At 45.4% G+C, this 26,648-nt stretch overlaps 1 protein-coding gene across 7 annotated transcripts in view; it reads left to right on the top strand.

The window, feature by feature from the left end:
- Positions 1–26,648, top strand: part of USP54 (ubiquitin specific peptidase 54) — a 279,929-nt gene that overhangs the window by 172,588 nt on the left and 80,693 nt on the right. For all 7 annotated transcript variants that reach the window (XM_045025077.1, XM_045025075.1, XM_045025079.1 and 4 more), the window contains 5 exons: positions 10,832–10,945; positions 11,458–11,540; positions 14,200–14,305; positions 22,470–22,616; positions 24,449–24,598. In XM_045025077.1, the coding sequence (XP_044881012.1) occupies positions 10,832–10,945; positions 11,458–11,540; positions 14,200–14,305; positions 22,470–22,616; positions 24,449–24,598 (600 nt within the window). The remainder of the gene's footprint in view (positions 1–10,831; positions 10,946–11,457; positions 11,541–14,199; positions 14,306–22,469; positions 22,617–24,448; positions 24,599–26,648) is intronic.

Below are 26,648 nucleotides of genomic sequence, written 5' to 3'. Positions count from 1 at the left end.
GAACCACCCGCGACAATGATTTTTGCCCCATCAGGCACTGGGATCTCAACCCGGAAGTTCCAAGGGGCGGGGGAGGCTGCGGGAACTATGGGATAGCTAGGGAATAGCTACCCACAGTGCAACGCTCCAGAAATCGACGCTAGCCACGGACCATGGACGCACACCACCGATTTAATGTGCTTAGTATGGCCGCGCTCCACCCGATTTTATAAATTCTGTTTTACAAAACCGGTTTATGCAAATTCGGAATAATCCCGTAGTGTAGACGTACCCTTAGTTGTGTTGAGCTTCTTGACAGACATCTGGGCTAGGCATGTAAAGTTAGGATGCTCATGTAACTCTGAGATCAGACTGTCATATAGCAACTTCAAAATGTGTTTTTAATTTGCAGCATCTGAGCTGTATGAGAGCACCTATCTTACAAGCCATCCCATTTGAATGGTTCAACCGCAGCAAGAGATTCCCATCAGAATGCATTGTAGGCAGTTTGCAAACTTGGCCATAGGGGGGCAGGGTGTGGGTGGGTTTGTATTTCCAACTCAGAAGGAATTTTAAAATAAAATATTAAAAGAACATTACTGAATTTGCAAAATATGGGAAAGTTATACCAGTGTAAACCAAGGTGTGAATTTAAATTAATATAGTTATACTGGCTTAACCCTTTGTGGACACTCTTTATTCCAGTACAAGAGGGCCTTTTTTTATTTGTTTGCTTTATGTTGCTTCGGAAGATGTTTAAGCTAACAAAAAAAGAGCCACTTCTAGGGTTTGTCTACACTTAAAATGCTGCACTGAAGCAGATGCACCTCTGTAGTACTTCAAGAAAGATGCTGCCTACACAGATGGGAGGGCTTCTCCTGTTGGCGTAGGTACTCCACCTCCCTGAGAGGCAGTAGCCTTCTCTTCGACATAGCGCTCTCTACACTGGGAGTTAGGTTGGTACAACTGCGTCACTCAGAATTTTGGATTTTCCACACCCCTGTGCAACGTAGTTATATGACATAACTTGCTGGTGCAGACTGAGCTTTAGGGCTTGTCTGTACTAAACATTAGACTGACCTACCTACATCACTTAGGCCTTTGAAAAATTACAAGCCTTACATGATATAATTAGGTCGATCTAACCCCCAACGTAGATGCAACTAGGGCTTGGTCTACATTAGCAAATTAGGTGGTTCTTTGAGTGCTTGCTCATGTCCATTCCATTCTAGGTGTGTGTGCACCCACGTGCACAGTTGTCAAAGACTTTTGCCTTAGCGGTATCCGTAGGTTTGGCTGTGGCACCCTCTGGAGTGCCTCGCTCATGCATCAGTATATCAGGAGTTGCTGGTCCTACTCCCTCTCAGTTCCTTCTTACCACCCATGGTGGTTGGTTGGAGTGCCTCTCTTCCTTGCCTAACAAGTGGTCAGCAGTTTCCTTCTTCACTGTACTTAGTAAGTTAGGGTCCAGTGAGGACTTTTCCCCAGACAAAGCATGCCCTAGTCTCCAGGTTTTAATCTGTGCACTGACTATAATAGGCCTATGCCTGTTAGTGACCCCCTACGGCAGCTGTCTGAAGTGCTTGGGGGGATTGCGTATAAAATAAGTGTCCCATCTGTAAGAACTTTCATCCCAGGACACAAAAAGAATTCAACATCCGTTTGAGGGCCCTCCTCATGAAGGCTGCTCTCTGCCCAGCCTTGGAGCCATCTTGGCTGGACTCAACTCCCAGTACTTCAGCACCATTCCCCTTTGCCGGTGCCCAAGAAGAAGTCAAAAAATTGGGACCAAGCAAGAAGGACCAAAGGGCATCGGGTAAAGGACCCTGTTACCCGGGCCCACCCAAGAGCTACACGGGGATACATCCCCTAGGGGACCTCCTACCCCCACTTCCCCCGCAAGGGATCCACCACCGACTCCAGAGAGCGGTATGGTACCCAGACTCATGGTGGAGTCAACGCCTTTCCAGCCGTTCCCAGCACCAAGAGCAAAGGACTCTCCCAGTGCAGCCGGCACCACATGCTGCGATGGACCCAGCAAAGGCTCCCTACAAGGGCAGCCATGAAAGCCTCTCGGAAGGCGAGTGAACGCCGCTGGTCTCCAGAGCCAAAGTAAAGCTCTTAGTGGCTGTGCCCCTGGTCTCCGCATCAGCCCAGGTCACCAGTTTGCCGCTTCAGATTACCGGCACTTCGCTCCCGGTCTCTTCTCTCTCCATGAGACTCGCCCAGAGGGAGGTGCCGGTCACCATATGGATGGCACCGATCATCCTTCCGGCGACCCTATTCACGACGTCAATCGCCATCGCCTAGACCATGGGAACATTCCCCGACACAGTGCCAATCCCCCTACTCCCGGCACCAGTCTGCCTATTCAAGGTTCCGTTCACACACGGTGATGGTTAACCACCAGACTCAGGTGTTAACGGCCCTGCTGTGGTCACCAGAGAAGGATTCCTCTGGCACGGAGAGGGAGTTCAGTCCCTCGCTGAGACAGCACCATTGTGACTGGACTCCTGAGGCTGTGTCCACCTCCGCGATGCCATCCTGGCAGCAGGGCCAGTGGCCAGCGCAGTGGGCCTAGTGGAGTGCCTGGGGTATGCCGATCATGCCAATGCCCCCCTCACACCAATCGTCCATCGCTGATGGCACCAGGCTCGGTGCACGAAGCGCAATCGGATGCCGGGGTGGAAGGGCAGGTGCCCACCCCCAGTGGTCCAGCCATCCTCATCCTCTCCAGATGAGCTCTGACAGAGCCCTCTCATGATAGCTCACCAGACGAATTTAAGGAGTACCAAGCCCTGCTCTGAAGTTTGACCACGAACTTAGGCCTAGAGGTGGAGGAGATGGCAGAGCAATCGGACACCTTGTTTAATGTGCTCTCCACATCAACCCCCGCTCATGTCACGGTTCCAGTGCATAAAGGGGTCCTAAAGATTTTCTAAAAACCCACTAGCAAACCCCGTCCTCAATTCCACCCACCTCCAAAAGGGCTGAAAAGAAGTATTTCATCCCAGCCAAGGGGTTTGAATACTTGTACACCCCCGCCCCCAGGGTCATTGGTCATTTGTGTGGCCTACAAGAAAGACAAGCAAGGGCAATATAGTTCCACCCCCAAGAATAAGGAGGCCAAGAAACTGGACCTTTTCGGAAGGAAAATTTATTCTTCTTTGAGTGCTTGCTCATGTTGATTCCATTCTGTGTGCCCATGTGCACAGTTTTTGGAGACTTTTGCCTTAGCGGTGTCCATAGGGCTGGCTTTGGCGCCCCCTGGAGTGCCATGCTCATGCTGCGGTATATCAGGCGCCGCTGGCTTATATGCCCTCTCAGTTCCTTCTTACTGCCCATGATGGTTGGTTGGAGCGCCTGGTCTTGCTTAGCAAGAGCATTAGCAGTTCTTCACTGTTCAGATCGTTCTCCTTTGTTATTTAGTCAATGATTAGTTAGCTTTTAAGTATTGTAATGGTAGTTTAGTAGTTAAACTCCCGGATGGGACTTTGTCCTGGAGCGGGGCATGCCCCACTCCCCAGGCTCTAAGCTGTGTTTTGACTGCAGCTGGACAAGGCCCATCAGTGACCCTCATGAGTTGTCTGAAGTGCCTGGGGGAGTCCCATCGAAAAGACAGTGCCAGATCTGCAAAAATTTTCATCCACAAACTCAAAAAAAAGCAGGACATTTGATTAAGGGCCCTACTCATAGAGGCTGCTCTGCGCCTGGCAGCAGAGCCCTCGCACTTGGACTCCACATCCGGTACTTCCACGTCGGCACGCAGTGCACCGCCAGCACTGAGATCCATCCGTCACCGTTCCCCCTTGCTGATACCACAGGCATCACACAAGGGAACTTGCGGCAAAGCCTTGTGCCCACAACGAAGGCTCTTGGGGGTACCGCTGTGGTTGGACCCCCTAGCCCAGCCAGGGACCTGCCTCTAACTCCGGGGAGCGGTAGGGGGTCATGGCCCATTGCAGGGCCAAAGAACAGTTAGGCTGACTGGCACTGCAGACGCCTGGCCACATGGCAGGTCCCATCAATACACCAGCTCAGATGACCAAGCCGGTGATGGAACCTTCCCTAAAGGCCATGGAATGCCCCTGGTCCCTGGACCACAGGCATGGTTCCCCTTCACTATGGCCAAGGACCACGGTCCCGCAACCCTGGTCTCTGACCAGGAGGCCCAGATCTCTGACACCATGGTCTCCTCTTACAAGACATGGGACTCTGGAGTCGCCACACCAATCCCCGTATTCTTGCTACTCATGGTCCTCCTGCCAGAGATTGCCAAGTTGCTGGTCGCCATCGCCTTGCAGGTCTTCTAAGTGTTGATCCCCTCTAACGCGAGACCGTTCCTGGTCATGGCACCGGTTGCCAAGGCCCTGGTACAGTTCTTCAGGCAGGCACCAGTTCTCGCCTTCCTCGTACTGGTCACTGACAAGAGTCAGTCAACAGACTCAGGCTTCCATGGCCCCACCCTGGTCACCAGAAAGACCTGCAGCACTGGCATAGGGTCAAAGGCAATGGTCCGCTTAGTGGCAGTATATTGGAACCCGTGAGGGTTGCCTATAAATCCCACCGTACTCCCACCGGTCCTCCTAGGTGGCATCGGACAATCTACCCCCGTCACAGCCAGCACAGGTGTCAGAGCAAGGGGCCCAATCCGAAGTGGTGACTCCAAGGGAAGCCCTGATGACCATGGAGTGGTCCCGGACACACAAGGGGATGCCTCCCAACCTCTAGCAGTGCATTCACCCTCATCGTCCCCAGATGAGGTTGTGGCAGTGCCCTCGCAAACTGGTAGCCCCCCTGATGACTTCAGGGAGCACCAAGCCCTACTTAAAAGGGTGGTGGCCAGCCTGAATTTGGAGGTTGAGGAGCTAGCTGAGGAGCCCAATGACCTCTTCAATGTCATCCCCTCTTCTACCCCAGCCTGGGTCGCATTGCCCGTTCACCCAGTAGGTTCTAAAGATAGCCAAGTCAGTGTGGCAGACCCCATCTTCCATTCTGCCCACATCCAAAAAGGCAGAAAAGAAGTACTGTGTCCCCGCAAAGGGGTTTGAATACTTATACATGCACCCTCTTGCAGGGTCCCTGGTCGTGTCTGCCATCAACTAAAGAGACAGTCAGGGACAAGTGAGTGGCACCCCCAAATATAAAGATGCCAAGAGATTAGACTTATTTGGCAGAAAAAAATATTCCACAGCAAGCCTCCAATTTAGGGTCTCTAACCATCAGGACCCACTTGGTGGATACAATTTCAACCTGTGGGATTCCATAGGCAAGTTCAAAGAGATCCCACAGGATCAGGCACAGGAGTTCTCCATCGACCTAGCTACCACTCTGCAGGAGGTGGATTACCTACACTGAGGGGAGAGTCCTTCCCATCGCCCTAGGCAGTATCTACACTGAAGAGCTACAGCAACACAGCTGTGCTGCTGTAGCATTAAAGTGTAGGCAAGCTCTTGGTTGACAGAAGAGTTCTTCTGCTGACATAGCTACTGCATCTTGGAGAGGCAGATTTACTATATCAATGGGAAAAACTTCTTTCGATATAGGAAGCACCTACAGTATGGTGCTACAGCGGCACAACTGCAGCACCGTAGCTGTAATGTAGTGTAGGGCATGGCTACACTTGCGAGTTAGAGCGCATTAAAGCAGCCCAGTGTGCTCTAACTCATGACGTGTCCACACTGGCTAGGCATGTAAAGCACTCTGACTCCGCGGCTAGAGCGCTCCTGGTACTCCACCTCGGCGAGTGGAATAACGTTTGATGCGCCCCTGATGGAGCGCCGTGACTCTGATCGGCCTCCAGAAGTGTCCCACAATGTCTGTTCTAGCCACTCTGGTCATCACTTTGAACTCTACTGCCCTGCCGTCAGGTCACCAACTGTCAGACCCACCCTTTAAATTCTCTGGGAATTTTGAAAATCCCCTTCCTGTTTGCTCAGCCAGGTGTGGAGTGCTCTCAGCAAATTTTTCCAGGTGACCATGCCTCCACGCCCCAGACAATCCCCAGTATCTAGCAATAGCGAGGTGCTGGACCTCATCAGTGTTTGGGGGGAGGAAGCTGTCCAGTCCCAGCTGTGCTCCAGCCATAGGAATTACGATACCTTCAGGCAGATATCAAGAGACATGATGGAAAAGGGCCATGACCGGGACACCCTGCAGTGCAGGTTTAAAGTGAAGGAGCTGTGGAATTCCTACCGCAAAGCCCTCGAAGCAAACAGCTGCTCCGGTACTGCCCCCACAACCTGCCATTTTTACAAAGAACTGGACGCGATACTTGAGGGCGACCCCATCTCCATTCTGAGTACCACCATGGACACTGCAGAGCCCAGTCCAACATGGCAGGAGAAGGAGGAGCAAAGCGGGAGCGAGGGTGCCGAGGAGGAGGAAGAAACCCCGGCATCCCTACATGCATGCAGCCAGGAACTGTTCTCAAGCCAGGCGGAAGGTAGCCAGTTGCGGCGGCCGGTGCTTGGGGAAGGACCAACACCAAAGGAGGCTCCCGGTAAGCGGCTTTTATTTTGGGAAGGAAGTTATTCAGTGCGGGCCCTTGGGGCGAGGAGGGTTAGGGCTGCATGCATGCCTAGATGCGGAATAGGGCATTGATGTGCTCTCTCATATCGCGGTAATCGGCCTCAGTGATCTCTTCAAAGCTCTCAGCCAGAACTTGGGCAATGTGCTTGCACAGGTTTCGTGGGGCCACTGTGGTCCTTGTCCCAGTAAGGCTAACATGTCTGCGCCACTGTGCCGTGAGGGGTGGGGGAGACCATTGTTGCACACATGCAAGCTGCATATGGGCCAGGGTGGAAGCCGCATTGTAGTAGAAGACCCTCCCTTGCTTCCCAGGTTACCCTCAGCTGCAAGATCTCTTCCAGGGCGAACACCTGTGGAAAATGTGGGGACAGTGTTCTGTATAGGGGCCCCCTGAAGCTGTTGGCTCTCCCCAAGGCACAGAAACCCAGAGGACAGTACAGCCATGAAAGAATCAGTCCTCCTTGACCCTGTGCTTACTCACCATTTTGGGGCTCCTGCGGGTTATGTGCACTCGCTTTGGGACTGACAAATTATGCTATTGTGTAGACTGTGCTTGCCCTCCTTAAGTATGGGGGAATCATTGCTCTGTCTGGTGTGGACAATGCTGCCTCTGTTAAGTGTTGCATTTTGCCTTTACAGATGCAATCTTGAGATCTACGCCATCCATATTATCACCGGCTAAGAGGCTGCAAAGAATCAGGAAGAGGCCATGTAGAAGCCAAGAGGACATGCTGCATGAAGTCATGCAGCAGTCCCTTAATGAAAATTTAAAAGTGCAGGTGTGGAGGGAGAGTGAAAAGTGGGTCAGCCAGCAAAATGCGGATTGCCGGCACCAAAGCAGAGTGGCTGATAAGCATCATGGAGCGCCAAGCGGACTCGATCCAGGCGCTCGTAGCTATGCAGGCGGAGCACTACCGCCCCCACCCCCCCCTTGCAGCCCTTGGCCCAAAACTCTTTCCCTTGTGCCCCCATGTCATCTCCAACCCACTTTCCCCAACATCTGGGTTCTTATCGCCACCAGCTGCCTCCAACACCTGTAGCTTCACCACCCAGCCCTGAAAACTATGACGTTTACCCACTGCACTCATCCCCCATCACCATGCAGTATATCCAGCCTGAAGTGCAGCACTCGTTGCACAGCACTCCAAACAGGAAGGCTGAGTATGATAACAGGACATATGCAAACCTGTGATTGTACTGTTCTGCACCCCACCCCCTTGCCCTTCTGTGTTTCCCAAGCAGTTGTTTCTTTTCAATAAATGCATTTTCTTTTCATTAAATGGATTTTTTTGCTTTGAAAACATTTTTTATTATTGCATAATGTAAAACTTACCTTAGCCCAGGAAAGCAACAGACACTGCAAGGAACACAGATTCCTACTAACTTTGGAACCACTGTACTTCACTCCCGTGCAGGGCACCAGACATTACTGTTGGCTTTCAGCCTCAAATTACTCCCTCAAGGCATCCCTAATCCTTGCAGCCCCGTGCAGGAGCCCCTCTAATAGCCCTGCTCTCTGGCTGTTCAAATTCAGCCTCCAGGTGTTGAACATGCCTGAGTGAATCTTTCACCCTTCCCTTCACAAATGTTATGGAGGGTACAGCACATGGATATAACCGTGGGGATGCTGTTATCAGCCAGGTCCAGCTTCCCCTACAGAGAGCGCCAGCGGCCCTTTAAATGGCCAAAAGCACACTCCACAGTCATTCTGCACCGGCTCAGCCTGTTGTTGAACCGCTCCTTGCTGCTGTCAAGGCTCCCTGTGTAGGATTTCATGAGCCATGGCATTAAAGGGTAAGCGGGATCTCCAAGGATCACAATGGACATTTCAACTTCCCCTATGGTGATCTTCTGGTCTGGGAAAAAAGTCCAGGCCTGCAGCTTCCTGAACAGGCCAGTGTTCCGAAAGATGCGTGCGTCATGCGCCTTTCTAGGCCAGCCTGCATTAATGTCAATGAAACGCCCACAGTGATCTACAAGCGCCTGAAGAACCATAGAGAAATAGCCCTTCCGATTAATGTACTCAGAGGCTAGGTGGGCTGGTGCCAGAATTGGAATATGCGTCCCATCTATTTCCCCTCCGCAGTTAGGGAAACCCATTTGTGCAAAGCCAGCCACAATGTCATGCACGTTACCCAGAGTCACGGTTCTTCTGAGCATGATGCAATTAATGGCCCTGTAAACTTGCATCAACACGATTCCAGCGATCAACTTTCCCACTCCAAACTGGTTAGCAATCGATCAGTAACTGTCTGGAGTTGCCAGCTTCCAGATTGCAATAGCCATCCGCTTCTCCACCATCAGAGCAGCTCTCAATCTCGTGTCCTTGCATCGCAGGGTGGGGGCGAGCCCCTCACACAGTCCCATGAAAGTGGCTTTTCTCATGTGAAAGTCTGCAGCCACTGCTCGTCATCTCAGACTTGCACAACGATGTGATCCCACCACTCAGTGCTTGATTCCCGAGACCAAAAGCGCCGTTCCACAGTGGTGAGCATGTTCATGAATGCCACAAGCAATCTCGTGTCGTATGCGTTACTAGAGTCGATATCATCGTCTGAGTCCTCACTGTCACTTTGGATCTTAAGGAGTAACCCGCAGACTGAAAGGGAAGACAGAGCGCGCAGTAAAAAAACGTTGAAAGATGGCGCCAATTGTGGATGGAAGCAGAGGGATTGCTGGGATGCGAACCGATGTGTCATGGGGTGTTGGGACAGGACCCAGAATGCCCCCCCACCCCTTCCCACAAGCCACGGCACCAGAATGGGAAGAGATGCTTTGTGGGATAGCTGCCCACAATGCACCGCTCCCAATGCCACTGCAAGTGCTGCAAATGTGGACATGGCAGTGCGCTTACAGCTGTCAATGTGGACAGACTACAGCACTTTCCCTACTGCGCTCTACGAAGGCTGGTTTAACTCAAAGTGCTCTACATTTGCAAGTGTAGCCATGCCCGTAGACATACCCTTATGCTGCAATAAGGGTGTCCACATTGATGCTGATGTCAGTTTAACTATACTGGTGTAATTATAGTAGTATAACTGATAACACTTTCCTGTGTGGACAAGCCCTAGGGCAGACATCACTCCATTGCTTTGCACTCAGTTAACTTTTTCGAGGTTTTCTTTGCAACCGTAAGGACTAGAGACTTAGGCTATGTCTACACTGCACAGCTTACAACGGCGTGGCTGTGCCACTACAGCCGTGCCATTGTTAGGTACGCAGTGTAGCTGCTTTTTATCTCCAGGAGAGAGCTCTCCTGATGAGAAACTAAAACCACCCCCAATGAGCGGTGGTAGAGCGTTTCCCGCTGACAAAGTGGTGTCCACACCAGCGCTTTTCAGCATTAAAACTTTTGTCGTTCGGAGTGGGAGGGTGTTTTTTCACACCCTCGAGGGACAAAAGTTTTAGTGATGAAAGTGCAGTGTAGACATAAACTTGCCTTTGGGGTTGAGGGGAAATGAATGCTTAGTTTCTGCAGCACAAAATGGCAGCCTGAATTGGGGAGTCTGTGCCTAATGCTTAATCTGTGCCCAGATACCGAGTCCCCTGTGGCCTTTTTTCTGTCTGTCCAAGTTAGTCAAGTTAAATAGTTAAAACAATATTAATAGAGGTATCTGTGGCCTTCTTACCATAAATCCATGTTGACATATTGGGAGGGATCCTGAAACAAGAGCTTCTAGGATGCAGAGATCGGAGGGAGTTGTCTGAAATGACCTCTAGGTATCAGTGCTCGTCAGACAGATTGTGTTCAGTACTCTTGCTTCTTGCAGAATTTCATCTGTCTCTCCATTAGTTGTCTAGCTCTTTGTTCATGTAATAAAGTTCCCCTTCATACAGAGTTTTGGGTGCATAGTGTAAAATCCATTGATTATACAATAATTAATAAGGGTTACTCCAGGATCATGAGCCTGCAGTTAGGTGGTTGTTTTCCAGTGTCAGCCCACTGTTTAAACACCACAGAGCTGCTGTGTCCATTGCACTTAAGCCAAACCCACTGACATTTGAGAATTTATCAGAACAAATAATGATAGAACCTTCAGATAGGCTAGTAAATAAATAAAAAGGTTAATTGGTGTAGCATTCCAGATAACGTACACGGTAGCTATTTTGTTTAATATCAATGAAATACCAATCTCTTTAGTTCCTAAATGAATTTAGAATGTTGGCAAGAGCACGCCATCCTATTGTAAAATGTCACTTTTAACACAGCATTATTTATTTTAGTATTTCTGAGGTACTGGAGTGAATTATGTGTAATTCATTTTTGTTTGTATACATTACAAATGATCAACTTTTCACTTTTTTCCTCCTTTCGGGATAGGAGAATCTCTTGATGCGGATTCATTTTCACATTGCGGATGAGTCAAAAGAGGACATCTGCACTGCTCAGCACTGCATTTCTCACCAGAAGTTTGCAATGACCTTGTTTGAACAGGTGAGATAGTGGTATCTTTTTACACAAAACACCCACTCCCCATTTAGGTTTAGTTCCTGAGAAATCTAGCATCATGTCTGAAGAAATGTCAGACAGGCACAGCTAGGATGGCCACCCATCTGGTTTTTACCTGGATAGTTTAGTTTTTGGCTTCTGTGTCCGGGTGCCATTTAGGGTTGCCAGGTGTCCAGTTTTTGGGGACCTGGCAACCCTAATTTATTCCGGGGCGGGGGGACGCACTGGGTCTTTAACTCATGCCAGTCCCTGCTCAGCTGGGACTGCCTCCTACCTGCAGCCAGGCTCCTTGACAGGATCCAGCAAGTGACATAGGGATAGGGGAGAGGAGAGCATGACAAGGGTGGAGCCTGGCAGGGGGAAGAGGTGCACGGGGGCAGGCCCTCGGTGTTTCGTTTACCAGCAGTTAGAAAGGTGGCAACCCTAGGCACAGTAATACGTGACATGGACTCATCAGTTTAGCCTTCTCATGGTATTACTTTCCATTCCTGTTTTAGTGTGTCTGTACTAGCTGTGGTGCCACTTCTGACCCTCTGCCTTTTATCCAGATGGTACATTACATCTCCACCACTTCACTCTGGTGAGTCTGGGGTTTTATATGGAAAAAGAGTTTACCTTGTTTACAGTAGCACCTTGGTCATGGTATTTTTCTCCACTGTCACATAATTCAACATACAGAACATGGCTCATTATTAGTGGAGGCGTAGGATAGCTGTAGGCTGGAACATAAAGCTTCTGTGGGACTGAAGATTAGGATGGAGGGTAGATGTAGATCAAGAATTTAGGTGCTTTGACAGAGCTGTAGAGATAGAGGGCTGTTTATGGCAGTGAGTTACCTAGAACAGAGAAACAGGTACTTGAAGAGCTGTGTTAAGGACCAAGACTCGAAAGAAATAGTGCTACAGTTCAGGGTGGAAGAACATTGACAGCTGTGGTGCCCAGAACTGGAACAGAAAAGAGTAATGCAGGCCAAGATTGAATTGCACAGGTAGAACTGTGTGATGGGCTGAACTGAAATATCAAAGGGTAGTTCAGGTTCACTTTCATGAGCATTAAACCAATTTTTTAAAATTAGCATTTCTGTGGTTCATATGCATGAAATCCTTCCTGTTGGGTTCTTTCAACACTGTTTCTGCTGCAAAGCTACTTTATCTTGGTTCCTAACAGTATTACAATCTCATTATAGGCCTTTCAGTTTAAACAGAGATTTACCTGTAAAATCCTAGTACCACATTTAGACTAGGATGTATCAATAAATATTTAAGTGGAAAACCGAGAGTTACTGTTTTTAACTTTTAGCTTCACACAGCAGCTTCATGCTGTTTCTGCACATGAAGTTAGCTAAGAGCTGTCAGTGTTGAACAGTGGAAGCCTGACTGTCAGGAGCACATAAAACAATCAGTTTTTAAAAAATCCCCCAAACGAGTTTTCTGGCTACATACTTGTTCATTAGCCCATTCATTTATAAGCCGGCCCTAGGTGGTTAGGTAAAAATAGCAAAAACTGTATGACCCTTTCATAAGCCAACCCTAAATTTCAGGGGTTGGCAAACTTTGGAGCCAAAGTTTGCCAACCCCGCTCTTTGATGCGCCACTTTTTTACCAAAAATATTCAGCTTATGAACAAGTATATATAGTAGTTATTTGATGAACAAATACACTCAAAGCAATATCAGCCATAAGGAAGCCCTAAAAAGGGGAAATATCCACTTGTTAAGCCCATAGAAGGTGCACTGAATTGTTAAACACTACTTTACTTGTTCTTCTTAGCCCTCTAGATGAAAACCACTTCACAGATAACCTGCTTAAATAAGTAGACAACGTAAGTTATCAGCATCATTCCTACTTTGGCACGTTCTCTTGGAACCATAAGAAAACACTTTAGACTTAATTCAATCAGATGTCTTATCCTGAGAGCAAGAAAATAAATTATGTACACATTATTCTATATAATAGAGCTAAAAATCTAGAGGTCCTCAAGGCTCTTATCCTCTCTTGGCAAATCAGTCACGGTTTAGTGTCATTATGATGCTATAACATACAAACTACAATGAAAAGGAAACTGAATGAATGAATGAATGAATAAAAATAATAGCCAAAAATATTTGCTCCGAATAAATAAAGAAAAAAATGCATGAAGTCTTGACTCCAGCCATCTAACAATTCTGTTGAATACACGTTTAGGAAAATAGCACGTTTTCCTTTCTCCAAATGCTGGTGACACAAATGATTGCCCACAAGAAACTGACCAGAGATGATAAAAGGATGAAGTTACCATCTATTTTCGAAATTCTGATTGAGATGGAAATAAATTAACTGCCCACCTGCTGCCCAGGGTAAAAGCCATGCAGTGGAGGAGTGAAAAGGGATTTGGATACTGTCTTGAAAATCAGAAATAGCTTCTGTCATGCAAATCAGTGGGGCGAAATTATGATTGATAGTATATCAAAAGGGTTGTGAACATATGCTGTATTCCCCCTTGTGGCTGCTACCATTTAGGTGAACTTTCTGGCTGACATTGTTTATCTGAATGGTGTTGTTAGCTTAAAATATTAATATTTAATGAGATTAAAATTTTAATTTGGGACTGTAGCGTTTCAAGAAACACTATGAACATAAAAATCATGCTGTGTTTATGTACGTTCTTTATGTACGTTTTGCTTATACTAAAACTGTTAACTTTAAAACATAATTTACTTTTTTCCACTAATGCTGTTTGTTTCCTTTTTGCAATCTTTCAACTTGGACAGTGCAATTAAATGTCTGTTTCACTGTTGCTTATAATTTCATCTATAAGATTTCACCTATATACGGTCTTGTGCAACAGCATAGTGCTGCTGTGGTTGGGTTGCAAATTCTGTAGGGAAGCACTTATTTGCTGTAAAAATGTGTTTTAATTGGAAGTTAAATATTCCTTGAAACATTTCTGTTAAGTTTTGTCTTAAAATCTCAAATTTGAGACCAAACTTGAATTGTCTGTCATCTCTCTTTAAACTTCCCATTTTCTTTCTGCAACATAGTCACAGAAAATGCACGAATCCACTATTGAAACGTGTCTGTTTTACACACTAAAATATTTTCAAAATAAATAAAAATTAATTGCAAAAATAAGCACTTACAATATGATAGCTGTTTTTACTTTCTCAGCTTTCTAATTGTGGCATAAATGCTAAATGAAAATGTTTGTTTATTCAACTTTTTAAATAAACTTTTCTCCTCCATGCTCTCCTCGAACTGAAGCAATCAAGCTATTTGCATGCTGGAGAGACGAGAGAAACCCACTCCGGATATGTTTGGAGAGTTACTACAGAACGCCAGCACCATGGGAGACCTGCGAAACTGTCCGGTGAGTATGCTTAACTTGACTTTTTAACATAAGCAAAAGCCAGAAGAGGGCTAGTAGTGCCTACTGTTATGTGTGTCTGACTACAAAGGGTTTTAAAGATTTAGCTCATCACAATGCTAGAGATGTCAGAGATGGATGGACCGATTTTCTTTGTGGGTAAGACTTCCAGTAGGTTTTATGATCCTTTGGGTAGGGAAAAAAGAAAAGTTGTTATCTGGGCACACTCTTTGACAGCTGGAATTGCTGGGACATAAGTTATGGATCGAGGTCAGAGAAGAAAGCAGACATTGTGAGTAGCAGGAGTTAGAAAATCTCATCCAAAGAAACAAAAATGATAGTCAATCGTGGAAGCAGTTTTCCATTACTGGAGGGCTATTTTATGTTGGAGCACTCTTAGCATATAGCGATCTGACATCTGCTGGGATACAATACAGCAGTGCACAGACAATCCAGGAAGTTATGGGAGAGTGTTGGGGACAACTTCCTGGTGCAACTACTGGAGGAACCAACCAGGGGCCGAGCTTCTCTTGACCGGCTGCTTATAAAGAGAGAAGAATTCTTAGGGGAAGTAGAAGTGGGTGGCAACCTGGGTAGCAGTGACCTTCAGATGGTTGAGTTCAGGATCCTGACAAAAGGAAGAAAGGAGAGTAGCAAAATACGGACCCTGGACTTCAGAAAAGCAGACTTTGACTCCCTTAGGGAACTGATGGGCAGGATCCCTTTGGAGGTTAATATGAGGGGGAAAGGAGTCCAAGAAAGCTGGCTGTATTTTAAAGAAGCCTTATTGAGGGCGCAGGAACAAACCATCCTGATGTGCAGAAAGAATAGCAAATATGGCAGGCGACCAGCTTGGCTTAACAGTGAAATCTTCGGTGATCTTAAACACAAAAAGGAAGCTTACAAGAAGTGGAAACTCGGTCAGATGACTAGTGAGGAGTATAAAAATATTGCTCGAGCATGCAGAGTTGTAATCAGGAAGGCCAAGGCACGATTGGAGTTGCAGCTAGCAAGGGATGTGAAGGGTAACAAGAAGGGTTTCTACAGGTATGTTAGCAACAAGAAAAAGTTCAGGGAAAATGTGGGACCCTTAATGAGTGGGGGAGGCAACCTAGAGACAGAAGATGTGGAAAAAGCTGAAGTACTCAAAGCTTTCTTTGCCTCAGTCTTCACAGACAAAGTCAGCTCCCACACTGCTGTCCTTGGCAACATAGTACGCGGAGGAGGTAAGCAACCCTAAGTGGTGAAAGAACAGGTGAAGGACTATTTAGAAGAGCTGGACATGCACAAGTCCATGGGTCCAGCATCCAAGGGTGCTGAGGGAATTGGCTGATGTGATTGCAGAGCCATGGGCCATTATCTTTGAAAACTTATGGTGATCGGGGGAGGTCCCGGACGATTGGAAAAAGGCAAATATAGTGCCCATCTTTAAAAAGGGGAAGAAGGAGAATCTGAGGAACTACAGACCAGTCAGCCTCACCTCAGTCCCTGGAAAAATCATGGAGCAGGTCCTTAAGGAAACCATTTTGAAGCACTTGGAGGAGAGGAAGGTGATCAGGAACAGTCAACATGGATTCACCAAGGGCAAGTCATGCCTGACCAACCTGATTGTCTTCTGTGATGAGATAACTGGCTCTGTGGCTATGGGGAAAGCAGTGGATGTGATATATCTTGAATTTAGCAAAGCTTTTGATATGGGCTCACACAGTATTCTTGCCAGCAAGTTAAAAAAGTGTGGATTGGATGAATGGACTATAAGGTGGATAGAAAGCTGGCAAGATTGTCGGGCTTAATGGATAGTGATCAATGGCTCCATGTCTAGTTGGCAGCCAGGTATTAAGCGGAGTGCCCCAGAGGTCGATCTTGGGGCCAGTTTTGTTCAACATCTTTATTAATTATCTGGATGATGAGATAGATTTCACCCTCAGCAAGTTCGCAGATAACACTAAGTTGGAAGGAGAGATACACTGGAGGGTAGGGATAGGGTCCAGAGTGACCTAGAAATAATTGGAGGATTGGGGCAAAAGAAATCTGATGAGGTTCAACACGGACTAGTGCAGAGTTCTGCACTTAGGACGGAAGAATCCCATGCACCGCTACAGGCTGGAGACCAACTGGCTAAGCAGCAGTTCTGCAGAAGAGGACCTGGGGATTCCAGTGGATGAGAAGCTGGATATGAGTTGTCAGTTTGCCCTTGTTGCCAAGAAGGCTAACGGCATTTTGGGCTGTATAAGTAGGGGCATTGCCAGCAGATCGAGGGATGTGATCATTCCCCTCTATTCAGCATTGGTGAGGCCTCATCTGGAGTACGGTGTCCAGTTTTGTGCCCCACACTACAAGAAGGATGTGGAAAAATTGGAAAGAGTCCAGTGGAGGGCAACAAAAATGATTAGGGGGCTGGAGCACATGACTTATGAGGAGAGGCTGAGGGAACTGGGATTATTTAGTCTGCAGAAGAGAAGAATGAGAGGGGATTTGATAGCTGCTTTCAACTACCTGAAAGGGGGTTCCAAAGAGGATGGATCTAGACTATTCTCAGTGGTACCAGATGATAGAACAAGGAGTAATGGTCTCAAGTTGCAGTGGGGGAGGTTTAGGTTGGATATTAGGAAAAACTTTTTCACTAGGCGGGTGGTGAAGCACTGGAATGGGTTACCTAGGGAGGTGGTGGAATCTCCTTCCTTGGAGGTTTTTAAGGTCAGGCTTTACAAAGCCCTGGCTGGGATGATTTAGTTGGGGTTTAGGTCCTGCTTTGAGCAGGGGGTTGGACTAGATGACCTCCTGAGGTTTCTTCCAACCCTAATCGTCTATGATTCTATGATCTTAGGCTTAGGACAGCATTTCCACTATTAACATAATTCTCATTGTGATGCTTTTAGTGAAGCTTACAGCATAATACTAGTATGCTTCATGAGCAAAAGCCGCATGGGAAGAGATAGGAGTTTACTTCCAGTAGAATTCTTTTGACTTTGCTGTGTTATAACACAGATAGTATAGCTTCCATGTCAGCCATTCTATTCTGTTCATGTCCCTAGGTGCATAGGTAAAATTTCATTTCAACTGGGCTCACATGTTTCAGTATAAGGAATGGAACTGTGCTTTTCTCTTGGACCATGTCATTAAAGGGCTTTTGGAGTGGAGAAGGACTAAAAGCATAATTAGGAGTTATGAGAAAAACTGGTATTTAACCTTGTAAAAGCAGTTTTTTGCACATGTCCAGCTGGCCTTCATGTACTGTGCTACCACAAGCCATACAAAAATACAGTTGGATTCTTTTAAGTTCAACATATGGCAGTGAATGAAATTTGAGGATATCTATTTGTTTAGTTCTATAAATGTACACTGTGTTTTGCAGCACAAATGGAGTGAGATTCCTTACCCATAAGAGCTTACAGTCTAAGGCCGTGATCCTGCAAAGACTTTTGCATGTGCTTAACTTGAAGCACATACAGGGTCAGGACCTGAATTAGTAGCTAGGAGAAGGATGGGCAAACTACTTGATGCATTTTGGTGACTATAAGCCACTGTTGTAAATTATTGCTGCTGTTAAAAATATAGCTTTGTGTAGTCTTGGAATACGAGTCTTGTCAGATCCTCAGTGGAGTTTAGTGGTGAACCTTTGTGAGGAGAAGGAGAAGAAACTGGCATTGATTGTAGCAGGAATTGTAACAACCGCACTAACCAAGGCTGTGTCAGCATTTCCATTCTAACCCTCTGCTTTGCAGTTGCTTATAACTTTCTGTAATGTTCACCTTTCTGACTGAAATTTTCCATGCTTAGTCTCTGCCAAAGGTGAATATCTCCTTTTTGGAAAGTTGGAGTAAAAATCCTTTGGCTCTTTGAGAATGAAAGTAGGTAAATATATAAAAGTTATAATTTAGTAAGAATATAGCCTTTGTGGAAGACAAGAGCCCTTTGATTGATCTGATGTGAATTCTTTGGTTTGACTAAATTGTTTGCTAATCGCTGCTCCTTTCTCCATTGTTATCCTCACCTTACTTTTTGGCTTTATTTAACGATCTGGGGAGCCATCCTGAGGTTGCTTAGTCAAAAGTAGCACCTCCTGTAATGCAAGAGAGGAATCACTGTATCAGGACTCAACATTCCTTCCTCTCTATCAGAAAGTTATGAATTTAGCTGAGCTCCTTCAGTATAGCTCAGTAGCACTTCAAACAGATGGGAGAAGAGAGGAAGAGAATTGCAGGTAAGGTAATTCAGTTGCCCTGAGGGAGGCCACACAAATTCCTGTAGTTAACTTCAGCCACCTGAATGACATTTGGAAAATAGAATATCTGAATATATGTGTCCTTCTCTCTCCCTAAGATGTAAATATCCCAGATTTCAATGTTTGGAAAAAGGCTTTTCCCCCCACCTCACCTCCACTATCTTGCTTTTGACTGACTTATTACTAACAGGGCCGGCTCCAGACCCCAGCGCGGCAAGCGCGCGCTTGGGGCGGCATTTTGCTGGCAGGGCGGCAGCCGGCTCCGGCGGACCTTCCGCAGTCATGACTGCAGAGGGTCCACTGGTACCGCGGCTTCGGTGGACCTCCCGCAGGCATGACTGCGGAGGGTTCGCTGGTCCCGCAGCTTGGGTGGACCTCCCGCATGCATGCCAGCGGATGCTCCACCGGAGCCGCGGGACCAGTGGAACCTCCGCAGGCACGTCTGCAAGAGGTCCCCCTGAGCCGCGGGACCGGCGACCGCCAGAGCGCGCCCCGCGGCGTGCCGCCCTGCTTGGGGCGGCGGGATTTGTAGAGCCGCCCCTGATTACTAACCCCCAAAAAGATGACTTGGAAACCTCAAGCTATGCTCTCTTGAGTTGGTTGGACTGAAAGATGCTGTAGAGAAGCTTGCAAAGAGAATCCTGATGAATTAATCTTATAAAGCAAGCCACCTTTGTAAATTGCTGTTGAGAGGAAGAAGTCCTGTAAGATCTTTCATTCCCTGAATAAAGTGTCAGGCGTGATTAGATCCAGTGATGAAACGGGCCTCTTGGCAATGAGAAGCCTTTTATGAAAAGGGTTTTTTGTCCTAAGAATCTCTGCAAAGCAGCCTAAAGTGACGTGACATTGAGGGTGATGAGGGTGATACAGTGACTCCGGCGAGGCTAAATAGAAAGCTTTTTAATTTTGTATCACTTGTTGGAATTGCAGTCATCATCTCTTATTTTGGATGGGAAACTTTTTTCCAGTATGTTGAAAATGCTCCTGGTCACAACCCTTTAGTGTGTGTGTGTGTGTGTGTGTGTGTGTACTTGCACAAAAAATTATTTTACTATTTATTTATTTAGGAAGTATTAATAGGTTTACAAATCCTTGCCACATAAGTATCAGAAACAAAATGGTAATGATTACAACAGTGAGCTTATGTTTGAAGAGAACATTATACAGGAAAATAGTCATCAAATCTCTATTTAACAGGGTGTTACCATATTACAGAGCATTGATTTTATTAGATTGAGTGAAATCTCTGATTACACATACTCAACACACCAGGTATCTCTATCAAATGTTAATATTTTAAAAAAATTGGACAAGTGTGCTGTTTTATTTTGCAGGTGAATATACTTGTCTGAGTACTGAATAAAAGGTAACCAAATATATTTGTCCTGTCTGTTTTGCTGGGTACATAACTGATGCATTAATTTTTCTGTAACAACCTCCCATATTTTTTGAACCATTCTTCTATGGTTGGACTATTTTTCTTTTTATATAGAAAAGCTATCAGTAGCTGAGCAGCTACTAGCAGATGAGAGATTAATTCTCTATTTTCTTTTGTATGCCTATTGCTTCTAGGAAGCCCAAGAAGGATTACCAAAGAGCCATTTGGTAATAAATATCCAACACTTCATGATATTTGGTTACAGATTGCATCCCAGTACTCCCTAATGACTGGACATATCCACAATATGTGCCTAAAATCTCCTCTTTCACAGTTTCTCAAATATTTGTCCCTATTCGATCTCTCTCTATTTTTTAAACTGTCTGGTGTGAGGAATTATTGAAACAAAATCTTAAATAAATGTTCTCATTGAGTGATTGCGCATGTCTATTCTACTGCAGGCAGGGGCGGCTCTAGGATTTGCGCCGCCCCAAGCAGGGCGGCACGCCGCGGGGGGCGCTCTGGCGGTCGCCGGTCCCGTGGCTCCGATGGACCTCCTGCAGACGTGCCTGCGGAGGGCGCGGCTTCGGTGGACCTCCCGCAGGCACGCCTGCGGATGCTCCACCGAAGCCGCGGGAGCAGCAGACCTTCCGCAGGCGTGCCTGCGGGAGGTCCGCCGGAGCCGCCTGCCGCCCTACCGCGGGACGCTGCCCCAAGCGCGCGCTTGGCGCGCTGGGGTCTGGAGCTGGCCCTGATTGCAGATGTCTGTGCGCTCCAGTGCACAATTCAAAAGCTTTTACTCTTAGCAGTACCCATCAGGGCTGCTTCAGCGCCCTCTGCTGTCTTGCATACATCGTGCAGGAATAAAGGGGTGAGCTGCCCCATACTCTGCAGTTCCTTCCTACCACCTGTGATGGCTGTTGGATCTCCCTATCCTTCCTACTTCAAGTCTTTTTCAATAACTGTATATAATACCATGTATAGTTAGTATAGTTAGTTTGTAAATATTAAAAAGTTGGGGTTTTTTTTGTTGTTTTGGTGGATTCTAGCACCCAGTTTGGGTACCGGCCTCAATACCAGAGGTATGCTGTGCTTTCCAGGTTGCAAGCTGTGCCACTCTTGCAGCAAGGCTATACCAAATAGTGGCCCTCACCCTAGCTGCCTTAAGTGCTTGGGGGAGGCTCACATGAGCAATATTCTGATAACTTCTTCTGTTTTCCTGCTAGGGTGTTATGGATGGTCACAGGAAGATTTTGAAACCAGAAAGATATCCTTGGCAAAACATTAATTTTGACTGTGGCAGCTCTTCCCAACCAAGAAATTGTATACTTCTGTCAGCATCCCAGATCTTTTTTCATATGCTAAAGTAGTGGTTTAACATTTAAACTGCAGAGCTCTTCTGGGTTGTTTGAGTTTTGAATTCCCAGGTATTTATAGAATTTGTTGCCCATTCATATCCAAATGCTTTCTGGAGGATCGACTTTTCAGAATCTGGCAAATCTGTAACTAGCTCTTCAGATTTGGCATAATTTACTTTAAATCCAGATGCTTTCCCAAGTCATGCATTTCTATAGAAACTAATTTTAGGGAAATACTGACAATTTTTGTATAAACAAAACTAATATCTGCATATAAAGCTATTTTCTGATGTGTTGCTGCAAGTTTTGTTCCTGTGATAGGTAGGTCCATTGTTCCTGTATCTCCTGTGCAAAAGGTTTCATGATCTGTGCAAAAAATAAAAATAACCATGGAGATCCCTGCCTAATCCCTCTGTGTAATTCAAACACAGCAAATTTAACCACATTAACTCTCCCAGCTCCTTTTGGGCTCAGGTTAAGAACAGTTATCCATTTAAGCAACTGAGGGCCAATGTCAATATGGGACAGGACTTGAAAGAGAAAGTTCCCCTCTATTCTATAAAAGGCTTTCTTTGCATCAAGTGATAAGAAAATAAATGAATCTTTTTTATCTGGCATTATGGATGATTCCAAGTACTTGCTGAGTATTGTCTGATATTTGTCTAATCTTAATTAATCCAGTTTGATCTGGATTTGTATAAACTGAGAACACGGAGTGCAGTCAGGTAGCTAGTATTTTTGCTAAAATCTTTCATGATTCAACAGTGCAAAACATACTTTTTAACCACAGGTGCAGATGAAAAGAAAATAGAGAATGATACCAATAATGTGTGATAAAAAGCGAGCCATGCTTCCAATTCCCACTGGAGTCTTGAGCACCCTCCAATTTTACCCATACTCCCTATTTTACATGCCTCCCTTGGGGCAATTATATCTTCTAACCGTTATCCTTCATCTGAGGAAGAATTGACTGTATTCACATGTGAATACCAGGCAGAATTTGGCATCTGTCATCACATAGAGTTTGCTGTTCTCTTCCTCCATCTTCATATGTTGAGCATGTAGAATCTGCTGCACTCCAGCCACCTTCTATATTGAAGCAAGAGGAAAGACACTGCAGTGGTAATACAGTAAACTGTGAAGTTGTATATTCCATTCAGTTTTAGTTATAAAAAAATGTCTATGCGGATTTTTGTATTGTTTCAGAGTAACTGTGGGGAAAAGATCCGTATACGTCGTGTGCTCATGAACTCTCCCCAGATTATCACCATTGGGCTGGTGTGGGATTCAGACCACTCGGATCTAGCTGAGGATGTCATTCACAGCCTGGGCACCTGCCTCAAACTTGGAGATGTGAGTCTACTGCACATTTAGCAATCTCTCAAAATCCCCTTTTCCCAAGACATGTCTGTGCTGTTCACTTGTATGCATTCAGGATGCAGGTTCACCTCTGATTCTGGGATCATGGAAGCATAAACATGACATGCAGCCACCTTTGCCCCTGACCATCCCAATCCTACAACCCAAGGGCCCTCTGTGAATGCTCCACTAAGCTTGTGAGAAACTGTTGGCATCAGATCGACAATTTATCTCCTTGCTCTTCCTTACTCCCATAGTTTAGGTAACTCCCCTTTGTGAGTACTCTGCTCTTTGAACAAGATCTGCTACATAGTACTGAGAGGAATAGAAAAGAGGAGGGAAATGGTCCCACTACTCTGATAGGTGGTGTGTCCTTTACCTAATAATTTTACTTCCCTGGCACTAGTGGGTAGTTGCAACTGTTGGGATCAGATTTAAAAGAACACTGACAAGCACACTTGTACAAAATTTTTAATTGTATATTCTTAGTTCTTAATCAATTGTATATTTTAAAATGTTAATTCTAATAATTTTATATTCTTAATGTCACTGTAGGTGCTTGAAAATTGGAAATGGCCTCAAAGTGCCAATTTTAGATCTGAATCCAAATTTTTCCCATGTTCAGGGGGATTTTCTGATTTTAATTTGGGCCAATCACTTTTGAAAATAGCTGTCTATTTCCCTACCAATATTTGTGGAGGTTTTTCCATTTGAACAATAGTTATTCCTGTCCGTGTTTGTAATGGAACCAAAGTGTGTTATGTTTTTTTTTTTTTAAAACTTGTTCCTAAGTAACCCCATCCAAGGATTTGGTCACAGCTCTGGAGTTATTTTAGAGATAACACAAGAGACTGGGAGGTACTGGCTGTTGTAGTATCTTAAATTTCTCAGTGACTGAATATGGTTATATTATATTGTAATTAGGCTCTGGAGGTCAGTTCCTCTGAGACTTCAGCACTTTTAAAATAACTTGAATTTGAGGTCTAAATGGTTGGTGTGACTCATAATAGGAATTAGCACTAGTGACTCACTTAACACTGAGAAACGAATTAAACTATTTGGCATGAATCTGCACTAAGTTGCAGATGCATCACTTGAGAACAGAATTTGGCCCTTAAAATGTAAAGCAGTAATACACTGAAAAGTGACTCCAAAAGAGCTTTTTTGTGTGTCAGTGATTTCTAAATGAAGTTTGGTCAATTTTAAAAGTCAACACATGATTTTTCTGACTGCCTGGCCTGCAGATCAACTTGGGATCTGAAAGCCTCCACCACTGATAGACTCTGGAGGCCCACTACTGCCCTCAGTTACACCTTCACAAGGCCACTGACTTAAATTTGTCCTTGCTAGAGCCAGAACAGACTTCAGCTCCTTCTTCCATACCACTGCACGGTGTTGGCTGTGCAGGGCAGAGAGAGAGGTAAAGAGTAGCTTTTTAAAAGTCACTCAGTAGAGCCACAAGATATAACAGAAAATATACAGAGAGTAGGCTTCTTGTTGAGAAAGAAAGTGCCATTTTTATTAATTTTCAGAGCAGAAATACACTTTAAAATCTAACAGGGGATTACATCATTGATATAAATGCCTTCCTTACAAGGCAATTGTGGGCTGAGTGTCAGGCAACCTGGATTCTGTTCCTACCTCTGCCAATGACTTGTTGTATGACCGTGGACCGATCACTTAACCCTTCTGTGCCTTAGTTTCTCCGTCTGAAAAAATAGCATATAACACTTAACGCAACTCTGTAAAGCATTTTTAGCTCGTCAAATGAAACACAGTATTTTATTATATAATTTTTCTTCTCTCCTTTTCCACACCCCTTGAAGCTCTTTTTCAGAGTAACTGATGACAGAGCAAAACAGTCAGAGCTGTATTTGGTGGGAATGATCTGTTACTATGGAAAACATTACTCCACCTTCTTCTTCCAAACGAAGATCCGCAAGTGGATGTACTTTGATGATGCCCATGTCAAAGAGGTAAGGAAATTGGAGATTATTTTTGTAAATTCTAAGAACTGTTTGGGTATTGGTGAGGGTGTAGATCCATACTGCTTTCCAAAGATTTCCAGAAACTTTGTGTGTGTTCTCACACCTGAGGTCCTACTTAACTCCACTGCTCCTAAAGGTTTCTCTGAACGAACTAATGCTTTCTGTAAGTCCGATGGAGGAGATGCTTTCTCCAGAAGACCTGATTCTGCAACAGAGGATAACCAACTTAAAATGGGAGAATCGTAAAGAAATAAAAATAAGACCTAAGAGAGGAGAGAGGGTGAAGAGTCTGAGGGACCCGGAAGGGGAAAGGGAAGAAGAGAAAAATGAAAGTGTTCAGAATCCTATTTCTTCTCCATTCAAAGATGCCTTCTAGTTATGTGATGGGCGGGTCCCCCTGATCTACATTATTTCCGATTTTCGTGGTGTCACCTCAGACTGTTATTTAATTCCCATTGACCTTTCTTTGATTTCTTGGTGCCTGCACTGCTGATGGCAAAAGTTGAAACAGCTGTGGACTTCTGTACAGCAGAGACCTGCATGGCAACCAGTACCAGGTAAACTGACAACTGTTCAGTGGTACCAGAAGGCCCAGAGGCCTTCTCTTTGGTTCTGTTTAATTGCCTGCCAGTCTTGCCTTTATGCTGTTGGCTGGAATCCTACAATTCACCTGTGCAGTTGGATGTATTTCTCACACTCCTCCCCCCACCCAACAAATAGTGTTGCTATTGAGTCCCTTCTCCTCAGGTTCACAGTAGAAATATCTGGATGCCACGCTGCTCTAGTAGCTGTTTCCTAAGGTGCATTCTTCCCTCTCTTACCAGTGCCTTTTTTTCCCCTGTGCCTAGGATGAAATGCTTGGCACCAGAGCCATCAGCACTGGGATCTTGGCACATGATTACTACATCTCATTAGTTCGTTGGGCTTCATCTCATGCCCCTCCCCTTCTGTTTCCCCTTGTCACAAAGGCACAAAAGTAACAAAGGAAAGCTTTCTTCTGTAATCTCACCAAGCACAGTCTCTAAGAGAGAGCTATAAGCCTTCCACTTGTTCTTGGTCACGTTCCTCTGCAGTAAAACCCTGCTAAGGATAATACGATGCTGTAACATAATACCTGTGTAAGGAGCAGACCTCTTGGAGTAGATGTTATGTGCATCTCTGCAAACCTGTACTAAAACACAGGGAAATGTTTTCAAATGAATACTGGCTGCAAGAATTAAAGTCCAGCTCACCAAAACAGAAAATACAGTCATGCTGACCTTTCAGAAGAAGAAATGATTATACAGCAAGGTGTGTAACCCCTTGCATGCTGGATAAATCTTCACCAAATGTTAGCTGTGATCTCAATTAATCCCAGTGCTGGAAATCTGTGGTTTGCGTGTTTGATTTTTTTTTACTTAATGCATTTTGTAAATTATGATAGATTAATTGATAATCATTGGTACCAAAGCTATAACATTAAAAATGTGCCCTGATTTTGGTCAGTGAAGTGTTGGGAAATTTCATGTGGTAAAAACTTTTTTCTTAGCATGAGTAAACTCTGAATGGGAAAGAATATTAGTTTAAGCCTATATTCTAGCAAACATCAATTTCATTTAACTATAAAACAGTAAATATCTCGATTATCAAAACAAGGCGTAAACTGTTTCCGGTCTCTGCTGACACTGGGCTCCCATCCAGCTGGTGTCACAAATTATGTCCCTTTTCTGCAGTATGGTGGCTGTCAGAAAAAGGCATGGAAATGTCAATTTTAATTAACATATTTACTTTCAGTAACATTTCAGAGTTTATAACAAGCATGAAATGCTTCAGCATGTGAATGTAGAGTGGGGCTCTGGGAAGAATTAGTGCAGCTTTATTGTGATCACTTATCACTTGTCCCTTAGCACCTTGGGCATAAAGAATCTTGGCTGGTGGGGGTGGGAAGGTGTTCAGGGAGTGTTACTTGATTGTACAGTGCAGCATATGAAGAGGTTAAGAACCAGTCTCTTGGTTTGCCCGAGAGAAGTAAAAAAGAAAAGCTGAGCAGTGTTCCTGT

Source organism: Mauremys mutica, chromosome 7 (genome assembly GCF_020497125.1).
Source record: "Mauremys mutica isolate MM-2020 ecotype Southern chromosome 7, ASM2049712v1, whole genome shotgun sequence".
In the NCBI taxonomy this organism is placed as follows: domain Eukaryota; kingdom Metazoa; phylum Chordata; order Testudines; family Geoemydidae; genus Mauremys; species Mauremys mutica.
The sequence above is the reverse complement of the archived record's forward strand: the minus strand, read 5'-3'. Positions and strand labels throughout refer to the sequence as shown.